We start from the raw sequence: 25,455 nt of genomic DNA on the forward strand, positions 1-25,455 counted from the left end.
AAATTTCCATTATCGTTCTTTATCTTACTGCTTGCTCTTGTAATTCGATGTCATGCAGATTAATGTCAAAGATTTACGCTTAGTTTTGAAATTATTTGAATAATGAAAACTCTGGAAGCCGATTTAAAATAACAAGATTTTCATCTCGTTAATGATAGTTTAAGTTACAATCTATTACGATTAGAAATTTTGTGAAACCACCTCGTGTATTCTACTGCTATTAAGGCATTCATGTAGAGTTTGGCTGCCAACATCCATGAAAGGTTGGATGACTATATTTCTATGAATGAAAAAAATACTTCTAATATTGTTGCAAAATCATGAAAATTTTAAGATATGTGGTACTGTTATCTAATGAAATTTACTAGGTTTGGAATATAATCAACATTAATAATAAATAACAACGGCTGTGCAGCGTAATGAGCTGTGATAATACTCTATTTTTATAGATCGTCAGTGATCAAATAAATAGCTTCAGACATTGCAAGGAATTATTATTATATTCATGTCAGTTCTTTCCACGTTTTAATTATTTCATATTCTTTTTTTCAAGTGTGTGTGTGTTTTTATGGGGGAGCATAATCCTCTAAGAAGCTAATATTTGATATAAACTAATTTTTCTAGGATTTTGAAAAATTAAGTAACACAAAGAAGAAGAGTGGATTAATAAAAAGTGTTCAGAAGTAGAAAGAGAAATGAACATTGGTAAAATAGACAGAGCATACAGGAAAGATAAGGAAAATTTTTGGGTACATAAAATCTAATAATGTGTTAAACAAAGATGGTACACCAATATATAATACGAAAGGTAAAGTCGATAGATGGGTGGAATATATTGAAGAGTTATACGGAGGAAATGAATTAGAAAATGGTGTTATAGAGGAAAAAGAGGAAGTTGAGGAGGATGAAATGGGAGAAACAATACTGAGATCTGAATTTAAGAGAGGATTAAAAGATTTAAATGGCAGAAAGGCTCCTGGAATAGACGGAATACCTGTAGAATTACTGCGCAGTGCAGGTGAGGAAGCGATTGATAGATTATACAAACTGGTGTGTAATATTTATGAAAAAGGGGAAGTTCCGTCAGACTTCAAAAAAGTGTTATAGTTATGACCAAAGAAAGCAGGGGCACATAAATGTGAAGAATACAGAACAATTAGTTTAACTAGTCATGCATCAAAATTCTTAACTACATTCTATACAGAAGAATTGAGAGGAGAGTGGAAGAAGTGTTAGGAGAAGACCAATTTGGTTTCAGGAAAAGTATAGGGACAAGTGAAACAATTTTAGGCCTCAGATTAATAGTAGAAGGAAGATTAAAGAAAAACAAACCAACATACTTAGTGTTTATAGACCTAGAAAAGGCATTCGATAACGTAGACTGGAATAAAATGTTCAGCATTTAAAAAAAGTTAGGGTTCAAATACAGAGATAGAAGAACAATTGCTAAGATGTACAGGAACCAAACAGCAACAGTAACAATTGAAGAACATAAGAAAGAAGCTGTAATAAGAAAGGGAGTCCGACAAGGATGTTCCCTATCTCCGTTACTTTTTAATCTTTACATGGAACTAGCAGTTAATGATGTTAAAGAACAATTTAGATTCGGAGTAACAGTACAAGGTAAAAAGATAAAGATGCTACGATTTGCTGATGATATAGTAATTCTAGCAGAGAGTAAAAAGGATTTAGAAGAAACAATGAACGGCATAGATGAAGTCTACGCAAGAACTATAGCGTGAAAATAAACAAGAACAAAATGAAAGTAATGAAATGTGTTAGAAATAACAAAGATGGACCACTGAATGTGAAAATAGGAAGAGAAAACATTACGGAGGTTGAAGAATTTTGTTATTTGGGAAGTAGAATTACTAAAGATGGATGAAGTAGGAGCGATATAAAATGCTGAATAGCACAAGCGAAACGAGCCTTCAGTCAGAAATATAATTTGTTTACATAAAAAATTAGTTTAAACGTCAGGAAAAGATTTTTGAAAGTATATGTTTGGAGAGTCGCTTTATATGTGAAACTTGGACGATGAGAGTATCTGAGAAGAAAAGATTAGAAGCTTTTGAAATGCGGTGCTATAGGAGATTGTTAAAAATCAGATGGGTGGATAAATTGACAAATGAAGAGGTATTGCGGCAAATACATGAAGAAAGAAGCATTTGGAAAAATATAGTTTAAACAAGGGAGGCCACATATTAAGGCATCCTGGAATAATTGCTTTAATATTGGAAGGACAGGTAGAAGGAAAAAATTGTGTATGCAGGCCACGATTGGAATATGTAAAACAAATTGTTAGGGATGTAGGATGTAGAGGGTATACTGAAATGAAACTACTAGCACTAGATAGGGAATCTTGGAGAGCTGCATCAAACCAGTCAAATGACTGAAGTCAAAAAAAAAAAGAACTAAGCTTTATTTGTATAGCTCTTGTTACTGTATTAAGAATAAACGTTTTTGCATGCATTGTTATTTAGGAGTTTTATAAAAATTAAGGTTGTTTTTAGAATTCTGTTTTTCTTATTATCGAATCTGTTGTTTTTTTTTTACAATTATTTAAAAACTAAATGTTATTTTACAGGCCATAATAACCGCATTGGGAGCTGACAGACTTAAGAGTATTAGCCGGGTTGTATATGGGCAGATCAGATGTTTCATTGATGGTACGTCAAGCTGCTCTACATGTATGGAAAGTTGTAGTCACAAATACGCCTCGTACACTTTGAGAAATATTACCTACTCTGTTTGGGCTTTTGCTTGGTTGCCTTGCATCAACTAGCTATGATAAACGTCAGGTAAGGAAGGATTATTTGTAAATCTATTTCATTATCACGATTAACGAGCATCCCGTGTTTTATTAGAGAAAAAGCGTGAGGGAAATTTTTTTTTTCTGATGTCTTTTTCATTAAGCTCAATGTATTGTTAAGTAACTGCATATTAAGCCGCTGAAATGCGGGTTATATTTTGCCCTACAAGCAACAATCATCAGTCTGTTAACAGGAACTGGTTATGTAGTGAATATGATCATCATGCTTAGATAAAGCAACTTTTAGATGTGTCAGCCAAAAGAAAAGTATGACAAGATAATGTGAAGTTACAGATTGATTTACCTTGTTTGTTATGAAGTAATGTAATGATACCAGTATAATTTTGACATAGCTGAAATTAATAAATTCAAATAAGAATGAGAGTCCTCCTTTCCTTTTTTTTAGTTGAAATAAATCGTTCTGTATATGTATATACAAAACTCTCTCTCTCTCTCTCTCTCTCTCTCTCTCTCTCTATATATATATATATATATATATATATATGTGTGTGTATATATATGTGTATATATATATGTATATATGTATGTATATATATGTGTATATATGTATATATGTATATATGTATATATATGTATATATATATATGTATATTTAATTGCGTGTGGGTTTTCAGAGCCCTATATTCGTGAATTGTGTCTGTTAACGCATCCATTCACGTGGAAATGTAGCGTTGTCTGTAAAAATTATATCTTCTAAAAATGATTAGTTTTCACTTATTCTGTCCGACATTTCAACAACGAAATTGTAACGTTTTACACCATCATCGGGTTTCACTTCCTGCAGTATCTGGATTTTATAAGCATGTAATTTCACTTTTTTACGTAAAACTTTGTGAACTGTTGATTTTGGAATACCTAATTCGACGCTTTGACGGGGGATGGACTTCCCAGGACTTCTAATTGCCGATCGTCTAATTAGTTCAACCGTTTCATCCGGGACACTTGGTCTGCCGGTTGATTTCTATTTCTTAAACGATCTGGTTTCTTCGAATCGTTTTAATCGATGTGTTATGTTATTTTTATGTGGCGGATCTCTTCCAAATTCGCGTCGAAACACACGTTGAACTAAAATTAAGGATTTAATTCGGCCATCAATAAAACACACTTTGCTTTGTCTTTATCCGAGAACATAGTAACTCGCTAAACTCACCGCAACCACAATCCAAGAACTGACGTTGCGGTTACAACTGCTGATAAACTTATGGGTTGGAGGCTTTCAGGGATATCATATAACATCTAGAAATTTCTCTACAATCTTCATATGAATTACTGAAATCGCACCATTCTTTTATGATAGCCCTGTATATTAATATAACAAGTGTACATCTGACCACCACGAGACATGTAGTAACGAATTGTAATTTTCCGCTAGCGATTGGTACATTCTGGTGGTAAGCTAAGTGGTACGCACACATACAAATGCAATTTAGTAGTGTATGATTTTTTTTTAATTGTTAATTCCCTTCGTTTTAGTTTATTCATAGATTGTTATTTTTAAGTGTTTTGTACAGTGTGGCAGTGTTTATAATTATAAAATTTCTTTCTTATAGAATTAGATTTTATTATTAATTTCAACAGAATTTGTTAAAAATTACCTCATCTTGTTATTCACCTGATTTCCTAAATATGTTACTTTAATACATAATTTCACTGATGTAACATCATTTCCTCTAATTACATTTTGTAAATTAAAACATATTGTTCATTAAAGTTTAGTGATCTGTTGTTTATTAGTTATTCTCCTTTACAGTTCTGTGCAGCTACTGGGTGATCTGTTATATAGAATATCTGGTGTCTGGTAAGATGAGTACTGAAACTGCGAATGAAGATGATAATTTTGGTACTGAGCAGTCACACAAGGTATTTGTTACATAATTTATAATTTTTTATTAAGACTACAGGAATATTGAAAATAAATTAGTGTGAATATCGATCAAGTAATCCTGGATGATGGACAGTTAAGTCTACATCCGATCATCGTAATTACCAACCTGTTGGAAATAGTTCTTCCCCATGGACTAATAGGAAGCATGTTTTTAACACTACAATAGCTGGAGCATAATTTTGACACCCTTATAACTTAAGGTTTCGCTCGTTTCATTATAGATGTTTCAAAACGGATTCATCCCCTTTGTTTGACGACATGCGTTCCGTTACGGAACGGAACGCAAGAATGGTGGGAGTTTCAATATTTCTCCCTACAGATCGCAGAGCCTGGACAATGTCCCTTGCTGCTATATCTTTCTATTATCGGCCGGATTTCATCAGTTATTTAGTGGCGGTTATAAATTAAAAGTTTTATTTGTGGACGGATTTGGTAATTTATTTAGTGGATTTGGCCATGATAGATAAGCTTTTGAGCCTAGTAATCCCGGCGTGATTCCCCTTCAGTCCATCCGCTGAAGTACCTTCAGTTCCAGCACCTATGGGCTAGCAGGATTGCGCCTACCGGAGCTCTAGTTATTTAGAGGGAGAAACGTGCCCTGTTCTCCGGAGGGAGTCGCATATGCTGACTAAATGAAATTGTGGTTTCTTCGTGGGACGGTATGGGGTGTTGTCTAGCTTTTTATAGTTTTAACAAAATCTAATTGCGAAAACGGTCACTGTCACGGCTGAAATTTTCGTGCAGTTTTCATTTATCGGTTGCACGATATAGAGGCTCCTAAGTCTGGTTTGTCATTTTTTTGACTCTCGTACCGCCTTCTTCACAGTGGTTCGTTTAATACAGCATGAGGCCATTTTCTTATACCTTGTGGAGTACGGTCCTCTCGGCAGATGTCCCGGAAATGGCGGTGTTTGGACACGGCCGCTCTCCCGAACATTCTGCGTGCCTGCGACACTACCACTTTGCATACGGTGTGTAGTCCTGCATCATAGCGAAGAGTGATGTTTCTGATGAACCACGGTGCTCCAAATATCATTCTAATTTCTTTTGAAGCATGGTGTTCAACAAAGCTCCCCATGCCGGGTAAGCATATGTTAGAATCGATAGGATGTATAGCCGAAAAATGAGCAATTTGGTCGCCAGTGGATATGGGCTGGCACTGTTCAGTACTTGTTATAGTGAGGCCCTGACGGCCTTTGCCCTTTGGGTCACATATTTAACATGTTCTCCTAAGGTAAGCCATTTGTCCAGGACTACTCCCAGGTACTTGACTGTTTTCCCAAAGGGGATTTTCTCTCCTGAGATTTCCATCTGCCTGGCTGAAGCACGTGTCTTGTATGTGAACATCACTGGCACCGATTTTTCACCATTGACCTTGATTCTCCACATATCGAACCACGGCTCTAATAGATCCGGTTGCCGTTGGAGTCTCTCGATCGTGTAATCTATCTACACTTCCAGATTCATAATAATATGCCGTATGGTTTGTGTATAGAGCTGTTTTAAGTCCTTCTGACAGCAGCATATTGTTGACGTAGGCCGTGTACAAGAATGGTAAAAGCACTGCTCCTTGAGGGACTCCAGCGGCTAAATTACCTGTAATAACCTTACAGTAAATGTTCTAAATGATTTCCTGTAACGCTAATCCAGGTTTGTATATGTTTCATAACATTAGCAGCGACTTTTTGTAATATTCGATCTGTAATGTTTGAAATCTCACTTTCAATGTTAGCCTTCAATTTGTCAAGTGCATGAGGGTTGTTTTTAAAAATACACCTCCCAAAGAAAAAATTCTGCCGGTGTAAGATCTGGGAGTCATTGAAGCTACTATCCTTTTGATATCAAATGATGGCTAAAAAATTCCAGTAACATATCCAGCATTTCATTAAAAGTACAACAATATTGCATTATCCTGCTGGAACCAACATTCTTGTTCGTGTAAATCTAAAACGGTGATAGACTGTTTTATTAAGTTGCGATAAACCACACCGTTTACAGAATTATGAAAAATAAAGGTCCTGTTACACGACCCTGGAGATTGCACACCAAACACCAATTTTATGTACATGCAATGGTCATTTGTGAAATGCCGGAGGATTTTCAGCGCTCCATATTTGACAGTTTGGCTGTTAATGTAACCATCCAAGTGAAATCATATCTCGTCGCTGACTAAACACTATCTAAAATTTCAATATTGTTATCAGCGATAAGCAAACAATACTGTGAACGTTTTCTGCAGTCTTATTTCTTTCAGTACTTAACAACACCGGTGTGATAAGCATGAAATTATAATTTGTTAGTAGTCCTGAAAGCTGCGGTTAATGAAAACTCAGCCTGTAAAGATAATTTTGTGAGCGATTTTTCCAGGTGAGCTAGTCAAATTTTTTTTTGCACCCTCCAGATTTTTAACAGTGATGTTCAACCTGTGCTTTTTCGATTATGCGTGCTCCTAGTCTCGTGAAATCTATTAATCAAACGCAATATTGTCGATTTATTAGGAACCGAAGAATTGAAAAAAATTTTATCCGAACCTCGTCTCAATAATACACATTCGTCCTTGGAAAACAACATAGTTAACGCAATAGAATGAATTTATACTAGTATAGCACTAGTGTATAAGAAGAACATTTCAACTGTTAGAAACTGCTAACCTTGAGTACAGTGTTGCCAACTGATATGTAGAGAGAAAGAGATAAAATTTATTTATGCGTGAATTCTACCTTTTTAAAGTTGCATTCTTTTTAAACACTCATTCATTGTATAACATTAATTCTTATTTTTCATTATTTGACAGATTTCAGGAATGAAAAAATATTTCTAGATATTTCAGAAAACTGACCGGATTGGTCTAGTGGTTAATTTGTCGTTGCAAATGACAAATCAGCTGATTTTAAAGTCAAAAGTTCTAAGGATCACATCCTAATAAAGGTAGTTACTTTTATACAGATTTTAATACTAGATCGTGGATACTGGAGTTCTCTTTGGTAGTTGGGTTCAATTAACCACACTTGTCCACGGTGGTTGACTTGAAACTGTACAAGACTATACTTCATTCACATTCATTCATATCATCCTTTGAAGTAATACCTTACTGTAGTTCTGGAGGTTAAACAGAAAAAGTAGGAGATATTTCAAGAATATTAAAAAATTATTAATAAATAATTAATTTATTTCAAAGTTATTAATTAATAATGAAAACTTATTCTTTTGTGTAGTGTAATGCTTAAACGTACAAGGTCTGTAAATAAAGTAATGAGACCACTTTTTTTTGGCAGCCAAAGTGGCAACACTGTAAAGTTACTACTAAACATATGGTAATATGAACAGCTGATTTATATAAGGTATTAATATTTTTAGTCTATTGTCGCCACGTGTGACGTAAATGAACTTTACATGAAACGAGTTTTTGTTGTGCGTTATAAAAAATGAGCGATACTAATTATGTGTTAAACTCTGTGAGAATGCTACAAAATTGAAAAGGGCGATGATGCTTTGTCACGAGAGCCAAGATTTTAGGTGGTTTGAAAGCATTTTCGGATGGCCGGGAATCAGTTGCAGACGATCCACGCTCAGGAAGACCGTTAATATCAAAAAGTGATGACAATATTGAACAAATCAGAGACTTTTGGAGTTGTTAGTCTACAGGACAGACTGTAAATCGGTAAGTTTACCAAGAAATTCTTGAAAGACTGCGGAAAAGAGTTGTCCGTGTGAGACCAGCCATCAAAGACAACCGGATAATGCGTCATGACAATGCACCTTGTCACACTGCTTTCTCGATTAATGAATTTTTGGCAAAGAAAAAGATTCCAGTAGTTGTTCAACCACCTTATTCACCTGACTTGAGTCCCTGCGACTTTTTCCTGTTCCCGACTTTTAAAAAAAACCTCAAAGGGGACACCATTTTGGAACAGTTTTTTTTTTCTGTCTTCAGTCATTTGACTGGTTTGATGCAGCTCTCCAAGATTCCCTATCTAATGCTAGTCGTTTCATTTCGGTACACCTCCCCCTAACAATTTGTTTTACATATTCCAAACGTGGCCTGCCTACACAATTTTTTCCTTCCAATATTAAAGCGACTATTCCAGGATGCCTTAGTATGTGGCCTATAAGTCTGTCTCTTCTTTTAATTATATTTTTCCAAATGCTTCTTTCTTCATCTATTTTCCGCAACACCTCTTCATTTGTCACTTTATCCACCCATCTGACAGCTTATTATGGCTTCTTACTTATGTTCTTCAATTATTACTGTTGCTGTTTGGTTCCTGTACATGTTAGCAATTGCTCTTCTATCTCTGTATTTGAACCCTAATTTTTTTTTAAATGCTGAACATTTTATTCCAGTCTACTTTATCGAATGCCTTTTCTAGATCTATAAACGCCAAGTATGTTGGTTTGTTTTACTTTAATCTTCCTTCTACTATTAATCTGAGGCCTAAAATTCCTTCCCTTGTCCCTATACTTTTCCTGAAACCAAATTGGTCTTCTCCTAACGCTTCTTCCAGTCTCCTCTCAATTCTTCTGTATAGAATTCTGGTTAAGATTTTTGATGCGTGACTAGTTAAACTAATAGTAGAAAACATACTTTGGAACAGTAGAAAACATTAAAAAAAAAAAATGTAACCGGCCATCTGAAGGACATTCCGATTTCTGAGTTCCTATACTGCTACAGAAGAGCGGGAAAACCGTTTGAAACATTGCATGGCTTCGTAAGGGAATTATTTCAAAGGTTGATAGAGTCGACGTATAATTGGATTGTGAATAAAAAGTTTTTCTGAACCGGTCTCGTTACTTTATTTACAGACTTTGTATGCAGTTTTTGTTCAGTTTAGAGTCGCACAGAAATTTTACCCGATGAACAAGCTGATATAGCTGTTAAGGCATATAGTATACAATAGGCATATGTACCTTACTCACCGGGTTGGTCTAGTGGTGAACGCTTCATCCCAAATCAGCTGATTTGGAAGTCGAGGGTTCCAGCGTTCAAGTGTCCTAGTAAAGCCAGTTATTTTTACACGGATTTGAATACTAGATTGTGTATACCGGTGTTCTTTGGTGGTTGGGTTTCAATTAACCACACATCTCAGAAATGGTCGAACTGAGAATGTACAAGACTTGCACTTCATTTACACCCGTACATGTCATCCTCTGAAGTATTATCTAAACTGTAGTTACCGGAGGCTAAACAGGAAAAGAGAGAGGCATATGTACCTTAGTATATATAGCTACTGCACAAAATATCTATTTTTAAGTCGTGCAGACTTAATCATTCTTTACATAAAAATTTCCATTATCGTTCTTTATCTTATTGCTTGCTCTTGTAATTCGATGTCATGCAGATTAATGGCAAAGATTTACGCTCAGTTTTGAAATTATCTGAATAATGAAAACTCTGGAGGCCGATTTAAAATAACAAGTTTTCATCTCGTTAATGATAGTTTAAGTTACAATCTATTACGATTAGAAATTTTGTGAAACCACCTCGTGTATTCTACTGTTATTAAGGCATTCATGTAGAGTTTGGCTGCCAACATCCATGAAAGGTTGGATGACTATATTTCTATGAATGAAAAAAATCACTTATAATATTGTTGCAAAATCATGAAAATTTTAAGATTCGTGGTACTGTTATCTAATGAAATTTATTAGGTTTGGAATATAATCAACATTCTTCATAATTTCAACTCTTCTATTTTCTTTTGTTTGTTAATATTTAAAGGTTTTTTTTTTATTGTAACAGTAAGATGTACACTTTTTTGTCTGTATTTCATGATGTGTATGTTGTGCGTGTTTATGTGTGTGTGTTGTAGAATAAATAAACATTATTGTAATAACAGTTTTCAATTTTTTTAATACAGTATATTTATAAAGACAAGACATGTTATATAAACACATAATCTGTTACTAATTCTGTTAAAAAATTTGGGTGTATTTTCTAGCAAATTTATATATTTACCGACCGACCTTATTTCATGGATATTCCCAGTAATTTATTTAAACATTTTTTTTCTTTTTTTAATTAAAATAATTTTATATTATCAATCATTTATTAAATAATACTAATTAAAAAACTATATTTTAAAACCCCTGACTTTTTTTTATCTCAGAATGTTACAGGACAAAGTGGTTTAATTTATTTTGCTTGCCTGGTATTGTAGTTTTAAAGCAGTGATCTCCACACACCGGAGATACGTGTGGCGTACCCCTAAGACAAAAATGATAAGTTGTATCCCATATAACATAATGTGTGTGTGTGTGTGTGTGTGCGCGCGTGTGCGTGTCCATGCGTGCGTGATAGAGATAGATAGATAGATAGAGAGAGAGAGAGTACGTGTGTGTGTGAGTGAGTTTGTGGGTGTGTGTGTGTGTGGGTGTGTATGTGCGCGCGCGCGTCCACTTGTGTATATAGTCAAAAATCAAATTATTTATACTACTTATTTGTCCCCAAGTATTACTTTGCATACCCCCCGGAACTGAGTACGCGTACTCCACTTTCGAGACCACTGCTCTAAAGCTGTGCTGAAGAAGGAAATTATGGTAATAAGTCAAAAAATGTGGTATGGGTGGGTTATTTCACATTTCTTTACGTTTCATCACCCAGGAACCCCAGAAAACCTAATTAACTGTTGTGGGGAGGGGGGTAATGTTCATACGTATATAAGTGCGTCTGTTGGCGTGTCGGAAGCTTAATAATTTTTGAATGGATAAATAGAGTTTGATGAAATTTTGTATAGAGATTCGTATGTTAGAGAATTTATTGGTAGAAGTTTTGGATCAACACCTCATTTTTCAAAATTTTGTAAACATAATGACACCGCTTTATAATAATTTCAGTATTTACGTGAGCGCAAGTATTTGTAAAATATATGCCATATTTTAAAAATTTTGCCGCAAAAATCGAAAAAAAATAATATTTTATTTATCGCATATTTTTACTTTCCCGTCTAGATAGCTTTAGAATGGAAAGTATTGTAATCGTTCTAATTTCGGCATATGCGGTTTTCACCGGATCTTAACGTTTTGACACCTAACGAACCCGAAAAACCGAATAGAAATTTTTACGGATGTTGATGTACATGTGTTAGGTGTCGGCCGCTAAATAACCTTATATTTACAGAACTACTGGACCGATTTTGACCAACTTGGTCAGATTAATTCTATACATGGGGGATTTATGCCGTTGAATTTTCAACTTAAAACGTGAAAGAGGTGGGGCTATAGAGAAAGATCACCCTCAGTATTTCGAGATATCGCCTAATTACGGTCATATTTTTCTTAGGAGCGTTTTTACGATTAAAAAATTAAAACGATTTGGGAAATCGCATCTTACCTCAAAAAATGTTATTGTAGTCGTACGCTATGTTCTGACGCCATAGGTGAGCGGCAGAATTAAATAAACGAATAATATTGAAAGTTTTGTAATTAAATATATTTAAAAATTTACTTGTTCTGGCCGGGCGAACTCGATCACCCGGTTGATACGGTGTCTGGTGTGTAAAGCCTCACGGCTACGCCTACCGTACAAGCTAAATTTGTTGTAAGTCGTGAAATTATATTAGTTGGTACCGCCATATCCGCGCGAATTAAATACGCTATGGGCACGCGGTTTCGTTAGAACAATTAAATTAAATAAACGAAGAAATATTATATTTTAATAAAACGATAAATATATTTTAATTAAATGTAATTAACAAGCTATATATCCACCTTACCGGCAAATAAGTGTTAAATCTTCGAGATCTTTCGGTCTTTTTTGTAACCATCATCAGGAGTTAAAAAAAATTTATCTCCGGTCCCGGAGATAAAAAAAATTGGAATAACAAATTTTTATTTAAATTTATACTACTGAATGATACAATTTAATTTTGATAGATACGATCATCACGAGTTCTATTTCACAGTAAGAGTAGAATGATTTATTTATAAAATTCTTTACTACTTGATGCTTTAATGTTCCACTTAAATTTCCTCGTAACCGGTAGACTATCAAGATACGAGTATTATTTATTAAGATTTATCAAAGCCTTCGTTGTATTAATCTTTTATTTTTAAGATACTTTTTACGGTTATATGTAGAACTTTTTTCAAAAATTTGATTTACAATACGGTAAATTCGTATTACGTGTTTGTTTTACGTATAAATATGCCCGGTTACGCGTATATTCACGCGCGCGCACATTAACACAAAATATATATAAATCTTTGATACCGTATTCAAACTTTTTTATGCATAGCTTGGTTGTTATATAAAATCAAATAAATTATTTTTTTAAATTTATATTTTTAAAAATATAATGGAAGTATTTCATCACGTACATATACGATTCAGGATAAAATATTAATCCGGTGATTAAAAAAAAAATGAATAAATATTAATAAAATAATTCATCTGTAAATCTCATTTATCTATTATTATTTTTTTGTGTGATTTATTGACTGTATTCTGCATACAAATGGCTTATAATTTAATCTACATATGAAAACTTATTTTTTTTAAAGCTATTTTGATCGCGTAATCGAAAAATTGTGTGTGTAATTGATATTTCATGCAAAGAAATTGTATTTAAAAAAAAAAAAAACATGAAATAAAAAAAAAAACAAAAAATTGCATATTTTTCCTGGGGTTTATTTTTAATTTTATTTTACTAATGTGTACGTTGCAACCTATTTAACTAGTGAACAATACGCAATCCCCCCACGGTAAAATGAGATGAGGATATCTATGATATGTAAATGAAGTATAGTCTGGTACAGACTCAGGCCGACCGTTACTAAGACGAGCGGGTAATTGAATCTTACCACCGAAGTACGGTTGACACAATTCCTGACCGGCCGTTTGGTCTTTCGTTCGTACCTGTCTGGACGAAGAAGTGCTGAAGACCCCTTCTGCCCCTACTGTCGGGAGTTAGACACGCCGGAGCACGTGATATTCCAGTGCCCGCGGTATGACGAGGAACGCCGCGACTGTACTGCCGTAACTGGGCATCTCGAGATGGGGGACCATCGTTGGAACGATGTTACGAAGTTCGACACTGTGACGGGTTTTATAATATCGTGAAGCGAGAAAGGGTTAGCGACGGCTACGTACAAAGCTGCCCTTTGCCCGTTCTTACACGGGTAGGCGGTGGTGATGAAGGGCAGGTACTCTCGTCCGCTGAGCTAAAAGACTGAATCCCGGCGGGGCGGTCCCTTTGAGGGTGTCCCTGTTAGAGGCAAAGCGCAAAGGTCCAATACCTGGTTGCTGGATGATGGTGGCCGGGAACGGCATAGCCGGGCCTGGTGTTTTCCTCATCTGGCGGATAGAGGCAAAGGCATCTCCCGGAACCGTGTTCATCCTTAATCGGGGGTCTGGTTTCGGGAGGCAGGGTTAAAAAAACTACCAAAGTACACCGGTATCCAATTTTTAGTATAAAATCCGTATTAAAGTAATAAACGTTTATAGGATTCGTACGTCAGGGTCTTCGACTTCAAAAAACAACTGATTTACGACAACTAGTTAACCTCTAGGTCAGTCCGGCGGGCAGGGTTTATTTGAATTTTATTTATTTATGAGGAGAGAAATCATATATATTTTGAATAAATATTTTTCATTCGAGAATAACTGAAAAAGCAGACAACAAAGTTGTTATACTTTGCTGGCAATGATTATTTATTCTTAATAATGGAAAAATAATTATATATAAAGAAAAAAATTATTAAAACACGATATTTTTCTAATTTTTTTCTCCCGAACCCCAAAATGATCTCCAAGAATTTTTTTTTAATTTTTCCTACATATTTTGTTAAATGGAAGGAACTAAAAACCATCCTACTGAAAAATATACAAGCGATAACAATTTTTTTTGTGGATGGGGTTGAATTATCAAGAAATTTTATTTCATCAAAACATAACAAATTTTGTTTAAAATTATAAATTAATTTAAAAAGAAAACGTAATTAATATTTTATTAATTTGTAACCTGACGATACTTAAATAATTTGTAAATTTTATAAAAGAAAATATTTTCAAAATCTTTTACCTGCTGAAATTTTTTAGGCAGATTTCATAAGAAAGCTATATACTGTAATGGGTACCATGATTCGACTTCCGAAAAATTTCGATATATATTCGCGTTTCACATCCCCCAGACCCCAAAACTACCGTCAGTTCAAAGGTTTAAATATATATTTAAAGGTTTATATATATTTCACTTTCTTGTGTCAATCACTTTGACAATTTCAATTTTGCGCCAATCACTTTGGCGCAAAAAATTCGACCATCATTCATTCTTCTCTCCTACTCGAATCATTGCCTACTATAAATGTAGCTTTTATCATTTAATAATATAATTTTATTCATATCAAGATTTGTCTTTGTCTAATCTTCTGATCTTCATCTAATTTAGATCCTGTAACAGGCCTTAAGAATTTCATAAAGTTCGAAGTATTTGGCTATTTGCAGACATTAGTATCCGTGTTTTACTTTTATAGATAGTTCGTCGTAACTTTAAAAAACTTTAAGAACTTATCTCAAATTATTTTAATTTAAATTTTAGGTTTTGTTTAACGGTTACATTCGTTTTCTTGAACCGCTCTTTTTAAGTCTTTTCTAACGTGTAATATTTACAGCTTATCTACTAATAAACGGTACTGAAACTAGAGCCACGATGTGGATGATACAACCATCGTTATAACTTACAATCTCCCGTATGTTTTTAAATAAATTCAAGGAAAAACATTTTAATAATAAAGCAGAAAGGGAAGAATTCATGTAAAAGATCATAAATTAGAAATAGGTTAAATTTATTATGAAAAGAGGGAAGTAGACTAGTGTATGCAAAATGGCAATGTAATACTACAAGCTTACACGGTAATATACATAAGGATACACATAAATATGAGATGAATTTTCATAAAACACTTTGTTCTAGTTCCATTGTATTGTAATAATTAATTAATAATGTTCTATTTAATTAAAGTCAAATAATGAAACTAGTCGACATTGCCTTCTTTAAATCTGTGCTATCAGAGTAAATAAATCAATATATAAATAATGTATGTATCAAAAATTCACTGCTATCTCTCCGGTGAGGATTCTATAGCTAAAAATAAAACACGTACGAGGTCTGTAAATAAAGTAATGAGACCGGTTCAGAAAAACGTTTTATTTACAATCCGATTAAAAATGGACTCTCAACCTTTGAAATAGTTCTCTTGGGAAGTCACGCAACGCTTCAAACGGTTTTCCCACTTTTCACAGCGGTGTTAGAACTCAGAAACTTGAATATCCTTCAAATGGTCGGTTGCATTTTTTAAAAAAAGTTTTCTACTGTTCTAAAATGGTGACCCCTTCGATGTATTTTTTTAAAGTAGCAGGGACTCAAGTCAGGTGAATATGGTAGTTGGGAAACTACAGAAATGTTTTTCTTTGCCAAAAACTCATCAATGGAGAGTGCAGTGTGACAAGGTGCATTGCCATGATGCAGCATGGCGATGCACAGTTGTCTTTGATGGCTGATCTAACGCGGGCAACTCTTTTCCACAGTCTTTCAAGAATTTCTCGGTAAAAATACTGATTTACAGTCTGTCCTGTAGGCAAAAAGTCCTTATGGACAATGCCATTACTATCGAAGAAACAAATAAGCATGGTTTTGATTTTTTATTTGCTCATTTTTGCTTTTTTGGGACGTGGTGAGTTCAAACTCACCACGCCAGAGCATGGAGTTCACTCCTTGCTCTGGCGTTTTGTTTTTGGATCGTACTCAAATATCCAACATTCATCAGCAGTAATAATAATTTTTTTTAGAAAATCAGGATCAGTTTCAACTCGCCCTAGAAGATCGCGGCACACTTCGACCCTGTTGTTTTTCTGTTGAACAGTGAGGTTTTTTGGTACCGATTTTTCACAAATTTCTTCATGACCGATTCGTTTGTCAAAATTTGATGGACTGCGGTACGGTCCAAATTCAATTGTTCTACAATCATTCTGACACTTAATCGCCGGTCGTACCGTATCAAGTCTCTGATTCGCTCAACACTGTCGTCACTTTTTGTCGTTAACGGTCTTCCAGTTAATGGATCGTCCACAACCGATTCCCGGCCGTCTGAAAATACTTTAAAAGCCTTAAAACCTTGAGCTCGTGACGGAGCGTCATCTCCATATGCCCTTTTCAATTCTGAAAAAGTTTCAGTAGCATTCTCACTGAGTTTAACACAAAACGTGGTTGCACAACGTTGCCGATAATTAGTATCACTATTTTTTGTAACGCACAACAAAAACTCGTTTTACGAAAAGTTTACGTCTCATGTGTCAACAATAGACTAAATATATTAATACCTAATATAAATCAGCTGTTCATATAAACATATGTTTACTAGTAACTTTATAGTGTTGCCAGTTTGGCTGCCAAAAAAAAAAAAAAAAAATAGTTTCATTACTTTATTTATAGACCTCGTATAAACATATTTCGTAAAACGCTTTATTTGCGAGTTACGGTTAGTGAAAGAATTCGCTCGGATTTCAGCTACCCCGGTGAAATGAGTTTATACTAAAACGCTTAAGATGTTAATTAAGCATCAGAATTAGCGATTTCTTAAGGCTTTTAAACTGAAAAATCGAATAAAATAGATCCCAGAACCGTATCTGCAGTAGGTTTTGAGAAATCCAATAAATTTGATTAAGAAACTTGTTTTTTATGTTTGACATACGATAACTTTATTAAATGTGTAATAAACCCGTAAAACTTTTAACAAAATTTGAAGAGAATTTAACCGTGAATAAAATAGTGTAAGAGGAATAGAATAAAACAAAAATATAATGTGATTTTTGCAAATAGTCTTCGAATAATTTTTTAAGTATTAAAGGTTGTACTAACTTCAGGTTTTTGGGTTTTTTTTTTAAGAATTAAAGGGCTAATGAACATCATCTGAAATGGCTGCTCTTTTATAACAAAAAAAATATAATTTTTTAAAGTTTTATTTCAGTGATAATTAACTATGTAAATTCCTATGAAATATTTCGCATCTTTGAATGCGATAAAGAGAATCCAACGTCGTGTCAAAATTTCAAAGCAATCGGTGATCTACAGAGATTTAAGATTTTTGAACGAACGAATATATACATTTATAAATATATATATACATTTTTTTAATATTTGCGGTTTTTTTTCCTTGTTTAACCTCCGGGAATTACCATTCAGGTATTACTTCAGAGGCGATAATAACGCGAAAGCGTTTTTTGCCCTCCAAAAAAAAAATATCATTACATTTAGTTAGTTGAAACGTAATTTGCCGTGCAACGATTAGGTAAGCAAATGTACTCGTAATAAGACTGGCGGTATGGGGAACAAGCAAGTCTAGTACAGTATTAGTTCGGTTATTTCCGCGTCTTTTCGTTGACATTCGTCCGTCGTCTCACTCTAGCACTGTTACAAGAATTAACGTGTTTATTCAAGTAGCTGTTCGTCTTCAATTGTTATCTGTTCGGTTGTGTTTAATTACTTTTTTTTAGCGTATTACTGAATTATTTTTCTATAATTAGTAGTTTGTATAGTCAGATGTAGTTTGTATATTTTCATATATTTAATCGTAATTCTTGTTTGAGATTTACGTTCGACTGGTATAAATATATGTTATGAAGGTAAGATTAATTTATATGACATGCTAACTAACCGCTACACAAAAAATTTGTTTCATGTAATTTAAAAAAGCCGATAATTAATTTTAATTAACCGATTAAGTTATGTAATTCATTTTTAGTTGATTATTTTAAGCGCTATTTGTATCTTTATGATAAAATATTCTCTTATATTTTAAAACATTAACCAAAGTTACCGTTCAAAAGTATATATATATATTAGACACATTAACTGCCGTAATTCTGCAGTTAATTTTTTTTTTTCAAACTGATACATAAAATATAACGAACCAAAATCTCGGTCGAGTTCCTTAATGGACAAAATCAGACCAAGGGGAGCTTTTTCGAAAAAAACAAAATATCGCTATAACTTTCTTATTATGTAAAATATCGAATTCGTATAAATACCTATTCTATGGATAAAGCCCTAAAACTTATCTAAATAAAGTTTTTTGATATCACCAACCATCGGCCCACGTAGTGGAAAAAATGGGGTTTCAAAGACAAAAAATATCATACATCCCATTAATAGGCACAGTATCGAATCGGTCTAAAAGTCGGCGTTAGTCTTCTAAATATTACCTAAAAATTTATCTGAAAAAATTTTTGATATGACCAACCCTTACGGCAAGTTATGACCAAAATATTACTTGAATTGTAAGAAGATGGGGCTTGTCGTATGCTAAACATGTGGAATTTTTTTAACATGCAACCATTGTCGTAATGAGTATTTTGGAAGTTTTTCTAACTTTAAGGTGGAAATCGTTTTTATCTTTTTTTGGAATTTTCTAAATAAAGAAAAATGTAATCCTATACCTTTTTTACTCTCCCGTCTAGATAGTTCTATAACTGTACAAGGAAAAGTATTTTAATCGGTCCAATATGGGTATATCCGGTTTTTATCGAATGTTGACGTTTTGACACCTAAGGCACCAAAAAATAAAAAAAAAACATAAACCAGATGGAAATTATTCAGATGTTAATGTTCTATTAACGTATAAGTGTTCGGTGTTGGTCTCTAAATCACCTTATATTTCCCGAACTACTGGACCGATTTTGACCAAAGTTAGTTAAACTATTTCTATGTATAGGGCATTGATGCCATTAAAATATCAGTAAGATTGTAGAGCAAAGTCACCCTCAATATCTTGAGATTTTGCCTAATTAAGATCATATTTTTCCTGGGAAAGTTTGTTAAAGATTAGAAAATAACAATATCTGCAAAAATACTTTTTTCAAATTTGCACCCCCTACATAAAATGCTTTTGTTGTCGTCTGTTATGTTGTAATATCACAAATGAGTCGTACAATTAAATAAATGAATTAATATTTAAAGTGTAAAGTAACTCGGTTCGATTGGGTTTCGAATTCGATCGTCCGGTTGACTCCGTACCTGGTACGTTAAGCCCCGCAGCTATTCAACCTGCCGACCGTAGAAGCAAAATTAGTTTTTTCTAAGTTGTGAAATTACATTATTTTAGATAGTTCCGACCGTCGCCGCTAGTCCTGCCATATCCACATGAATTAAATGCGGTATGTGCGCGCGATTTTATTAGAATAATTGAATTAAATAAACGAAAAATATTAAGTTTAAATAAAATGATAACTATTTTAAATTAAGTTACGTGTGTATTGTATATGTAAGCCGTGTATCAGAAATAACCCACTGTTGTCAGGTTTTTTTTTTTAATATACCACACATATACACATAAATTATAACGGAACCCTATTAAAAATTACAATTTATTCAAGTTATAAAAAAAATTATAACATTTTTAAATAAATAAACGCTAAAATTATATTTATTATAAAATTAGCCGAACCGGCAATGCTCCGCTATGGCTCGATTTGAAAAATGTATATATATATATTTGTGTGTGTGTGTGTGTGTGTGTGTGTGCGCGCGCGTGTAGATTAAATGAACACAATTGAAATTTTGATAAAACATTAACAAAATTAACATTACAGAATTTCACAAAATTTAACTTTTCCCTTTTACCCTTTCCCTTTCTATTATTTTCACATTTCCTCAATCTGTCCACTTCCTTTCCCCATTTCTACTTCTCTTGTTTCCCTTTCCTCTCTTTTCACTTTTCATTTTCCATCTTTCTCTTTCTACTATTTTCCTCTTTTTTCTCATTTTCCCACTTCCTTCATTCATTTCTCTTTCAATTATTTTCCTTTCCCCCACCCTCTTTCGACCCTTTCCCTTTACTTTTTTTTTCTTTTTTCCCCTTTCTATTTCCTCTTCCTCATTTTCCCGTTTTTTTTCTATTTTCTCCTTTCTCCCTTTTCCCCGCCCGTAAATCGGTCCAGTAGTTTTTTAGTGTATAGCGGGGACCTACATATCGGAAACATTGAAATGGAATCGTAAAATATTTAGTACAGCGTATGTTGCTTCTGCGTCCAACAGATAGCACTGTTTTTCAAAAAAATCACGTTTTTACCTGTCACATGTGTGACATCTTAGGTATATAAAAACACGCGCGCATATTCGAATGCAACGTTGTCAAAATTTCCAAGCAATCAGTGAAGAACTTTAATAGATTTAACATTTTGAAGAAACGAACAACATTTACATTTTTATTTATATCGTACAAAATGTGTGTTACGTTGATGAAAAATTATATTTGTTTATAATATTTATAATAGCTGTTTCCATTATATTCAGCGATGTAGAAAAAATAAACAAATCTTACATAATAATATCAGCTTACATTTTCTTTCTGATAATTTATTAATCTATTAAAAGTGTTATTAACGAACGATTAACGTTGTCATACAGTAAACATCATACAGTTGTTTCTTTGCAATTCAGTATGTAGTAGTGTTTTAAAAATTGTGTCAAATTTTGTTTATTTGATTATATGTATTTAGATGTATATTACGTGAATTTAGACAACCGTTTAGAAAATAATTCTACGAGTAAACTAAGTAAGTTCTTTCAAATAATAATATTTTGTAATTTCTAAAATAGTACACAATTAAATAATGTGATTATTGGTTAACATCGGCAGGTATTATGGGAATTTAATGAACTAACGTTTCATCATTTGGCAAAAATCATTATTTTTAGGTAGGCCAGATATATTTTTATTCTTGTTATTTTAATTAAAATTAAGTACAGATTATTTATAAAAATATGTAACTAAAATAATTTGCTTTCAAGTACCGATACACTACAAGAGGGGTTACTGAATCTTTTGTAGACTAAACGTTTTATTTACGTATTATTTATTTTTAAATGTGCTCTGCTTAATTATTTCGGGTTTCAATATTCTATTGAAGTTCTGTTTTTTAGTTTAGATTTCTGTTAATAACAAAACCTTTTGCCTGTGTCTACATTTGGTGATTAATAAATTAGCTATCTATTTTAGAAAGATAAATTGCTTTTGTTGTTCGGTATGAAATACTTTACAAATATTTTCTCGCTTTTCTTGAAACCTATATGTTCTGCAAATCAAAACGGTCGGTTTTTATGTTAGATGGTCAGACTTATTATTAATTTTTTTTTTTGATAAAAGTTTTGTTCTGATTTTTTTTTCATTTTCATTTTTTATTAACCGTGATAACGGTTAATAAAATGACTGGAAATGTCATTACTAGAAAAGAGAAAGCGGACGAATCGTCGGTAAAGTTGAATTTCATTTTATTTATTATATATAAACTATTTTATCATCGTGTTTTCTATTTGCTTAAGATTTGAAATTTTTTTTCAAAATTCAATTTGATTATAAACACGAATTTTCCTCAGTAACGATGTATTTATAATTAAAAACTTGCGCTTTACAAGTTCAAGAACGTTCACGATCGTAATTCTTCAACTTGCAGAAATCTGATGATTGCAATTTACATGTCCTCGGAACAGGTTTTGCACACGTGCTCGAGATAGAAGGGGTGTTACATCTTGTACAATAGTTAGTTGTCATTCGTTTCTTTTGGTAACGGCACATTTCACAGAAGGTTCTCTATTTTTTTTGTCTTCCGGTCGGTGTCTGTGCTTCATTGTTTCCTAGGATCCCTCCAATAATTGTTTTCGATGACCGAGGTAAAGTAACAACTTGCAGAAGAGTTTCCGGCCAGGGTATAACTAGATCTTTCATGAAATTTGCCCTTGTCATTTATTTTTGCGGTATTAAAATTTACAATGCGTGAAAAATGCCAATTTTTTTTTTGTGGGATTTGAACCCAAAACCTTCCCGATGAGTTAAAAAGAGCAATACTTATGCATCGTTTATTTTATAATTGAAAATTTTTAATCATTTTAATTTTTCGATAACAAATAAATTTTTTATAAAGTAGGAAAATATACGGCTCTATAGTTTTAATTACTTTTATTATTTTGATTTTGTACGTGAAACGATTTAAATAATTTGATTAAGCTATCTCTCTACAAGAGTGAATGATAGTTTTAGCACTTTCCGACAAGACACGGCGCAGTACCGACATCGACAAGAATATTTTCACGTTACAAGTTTTAACTTAGTTGTTGTCTACCAGTTTCAGTGATTTTTTTTGTTTTACTACCCGACATTATTTTTTATTATAGTTTATTTCTATTATCGTCATTAAACTTATCCCACAAGAAGGGCTTACTATGAGTTCGATTAATGTTACTACATCGTATTTAAAATTAGCCATATTTTAGAGAAAAATTGGAGACGCAACCGGTACAAAACAACGAACTGAGACGACACAGTACCGACGCCGACATGTCGGTCATTGTGAAAGGTATTCCTGAGTTTAAGTTAATTCTTACGACCGCCGACAAAGTGTCGGTAAGTGTGAAAACAGCCATTGCCTGTAAAAAGATTCTTTAATTTTATACTATAAATTCATTACAAAATTTGTTGATAAGCAATGGCTCCCAAATTTTGCCGAATTGCGGAGCCCTTTTTCAGTTAAAACTTTTCCACGGCGCCATATCCTAAGTAAAATAATGACTACTCGTGAGTAAGAGATAAAAATAAATTAAACTCGTGTATATTCATTACTTAACATTTTCTTTTTTCTTTATTAACGTTAAATTAATAATTATAAATGTCTTGGTTCAATTAATTATGAAGCTTTTACAATATTTCGAAGGGCGCCGCGGCGTCAGGTTTGGGAATCACTGGTCGATAAGGTTTCTAACAAAAAGGTTTCGGTTACCGTCAATACGAAATTGGAAAATTATCCTCGATTAATTTTTCCTCATCGAGAAACAATTACTTCCATTTAAAAAGTTTTACTAGCGGTTTTAGCATTAGTTGCCGTTACATTCAACGCGTATAAAAGAAATTTCTTCTACTAAAATAACAGTTTGTTCAAAATATTGTCATATGCTTTATTGTTTCAACCGTGTTTACATTTACGTCTGCTATTTTGTCCCGATTTGGTTGAAAACAGCTCGGTCAGTTATGTATTATTTTAAAAATACTTTTAAAAAAAACATTTCTATAAATAGGCCAAAAATGTCAAATCTTGGCTTCGTGATAGTTATATCTATCTGTAGCGATATCATTTCTGTTTCTAATCTTCTTTTTATTTAGTCTGAAACAAATAAATTAGACGTTGAAATGGATTTTATTAGAATTCCTTTTTTTTCAGTAAAAGAAGACTGATCGCTGAATCATAAACGTAAGACCGCATGATATAAGCTCGGTTATAGTTTATTTTAAATGCGTTAAAGTAGCTTGTTTTCCCCTCCTTTCTTATATTTTAAATGGAAGAGTACTCGGATGAAATATCAGAACGTTTTACTCTTCGGTAAAAAAATTAATATAGTATTGAGGTATATTATTTGAACAGCAGGTATTTTCTTAGCGGTTTCCACATCGTTGAGGTAACGAAATAATAATTTAAAAAAAATCATGAGTATGCTCAGAGCAGAGAATGAAATAGCAATCGATCGCGTTGCAAATAAGTTTTTAATTTATATATCGCATCGACTATGTTTATATAATAATATTAACAAACAAACGAAACAAAATACACACCTGGGCTGTTTCAAAATTGGCCTCTAACTGTTGAAAATGTTTTGCAGATTATTTCGACTAAGCGGTACGGTCAGGAATGTCTCTAATCCTGTTGCACGACTGTCTGCCATCATCCGTTCTGTAGGGTGCCGGCAAAGCATCGGGTAAAGGCTGAAACTTGTCGTGCACTCCCGTCAACCGTTACGAATATTGTACGATTAGTATTTTTCGGCAGAAGGAAGAACAGAGATCTGTCAGTGACTTTTTTTGGTAGATTTCATAAGAAAGCTATCTATTGTAATGATACCGTGGTTCGACTTTCGGAAAATTTCGACATATCTTCGCGTTTCACATCCTCCAGACTCCAAAACCACCCGGTTAAAAATGTTACACGCGCGCGCGCACACGCACACACACTTCACTTTCTTGTTGACACGATAATTTCCGTAATTTTGCGCCAATCGCTTTCAAATTTATACGTAAAATATAACCACCCAAACTCTCGGTCGAGTTTGTTAACGGGCAAAATCGGACCGTGGGACTGGAATTGGGGGCGCTTTTTTGAAAAAATACTATACCTTTCTTATTAAGTAAAATATCGAATTCGTTTAAAGTTTCTACTATTCTTCGGGTAAGGACCTAGAACACCTAAGTAAAGTCTTTTGATATCATCAACCGTTGGCCCAGGGGGTGGAAAAAATGGGGTTTCGAAGACAAAAAAAATCGTACCTCCTTTAATAGGCACAGTGTCGAATAGGTTTAAAGCGGTAATTAGTTGTATAAACGTAACTAAAACTTTTGTCCTAAACAATTTTTGATATGACCTACCCTTACGGCAAGGGATGATCAAAATATTGCTGGAACTGTAACAAGATGGAGCTTGCCGTTCGCTAAACATGTGAAACTTTTTTCACATGTACCTACTTAGCACCGGTGAAATCTACTGTAAAAAATTTAAATATAAGGAAATAAACTCGTAAAATAAGAGCGTTACATTACGAAATTGACAAGTAAAATTCAAAAAATTACAATTAAATAATGAATAAACGTTATAATTAATTATTTTTTGGCATTTAGGGGTAGCGTGATAGATCCTTTCAGCTGTCAAAGAATTTATTTAACATATTAAAACATTTCTATTTTATTCCAGATTTTTATTTTCTTT

General features: G+C 33.4%; 1 protein-coding gene across 2 annotated transcripts in view; it reads left to right on the plus strand.

Moving 5' to 3' along the window:
* Positions 1-2,588: 2,588 nt before the first annotated feature.
* The window catches only part of LOC142334492 (NADH-ubiquinone oxidoreductase 75 kDa subunit, mitochondrial-like), a 106,293-nt gene continuing 83,426 nt past the window's right edge, over positions 2,589-25,455 (plus strand). The window contains exons 1-2 of one of the 2 annotated variants that reach the window (XM_075382564.1): positions 2,589-2,801; positions 4,584-4,693. In XM_075382564.1, the coding sequence (XP_075238679.1) occupies positions 4,637-4,693 (57 nt within the window). In that variant the 5' untranslated portion in view covers positions 2,589-2,801; positions 4,584-4,636. Of the gene's footprint in view, positions 2,802-4,583; positions 4,694-18,111; positions 18,337-25,455 lie in introns of those variants that run through there. The other variant, XM_075382565.1, reaches the window with a different exon arrangement.

Source organism: Lycorma delicatula, chromosome 1, assembly GCF_047948215.1.
Source record: "Lycorma delicatula isolate Av1 chromosome 1, ASM4794821v1, whole genome shotgun sequence".
NCBI classification, from domain to species: Eukaryota; Metazoa; Arthropoda; class Insecta; order Hemiptera; family Fulgoridae; genus Lycorma; species Lycorma delicatula.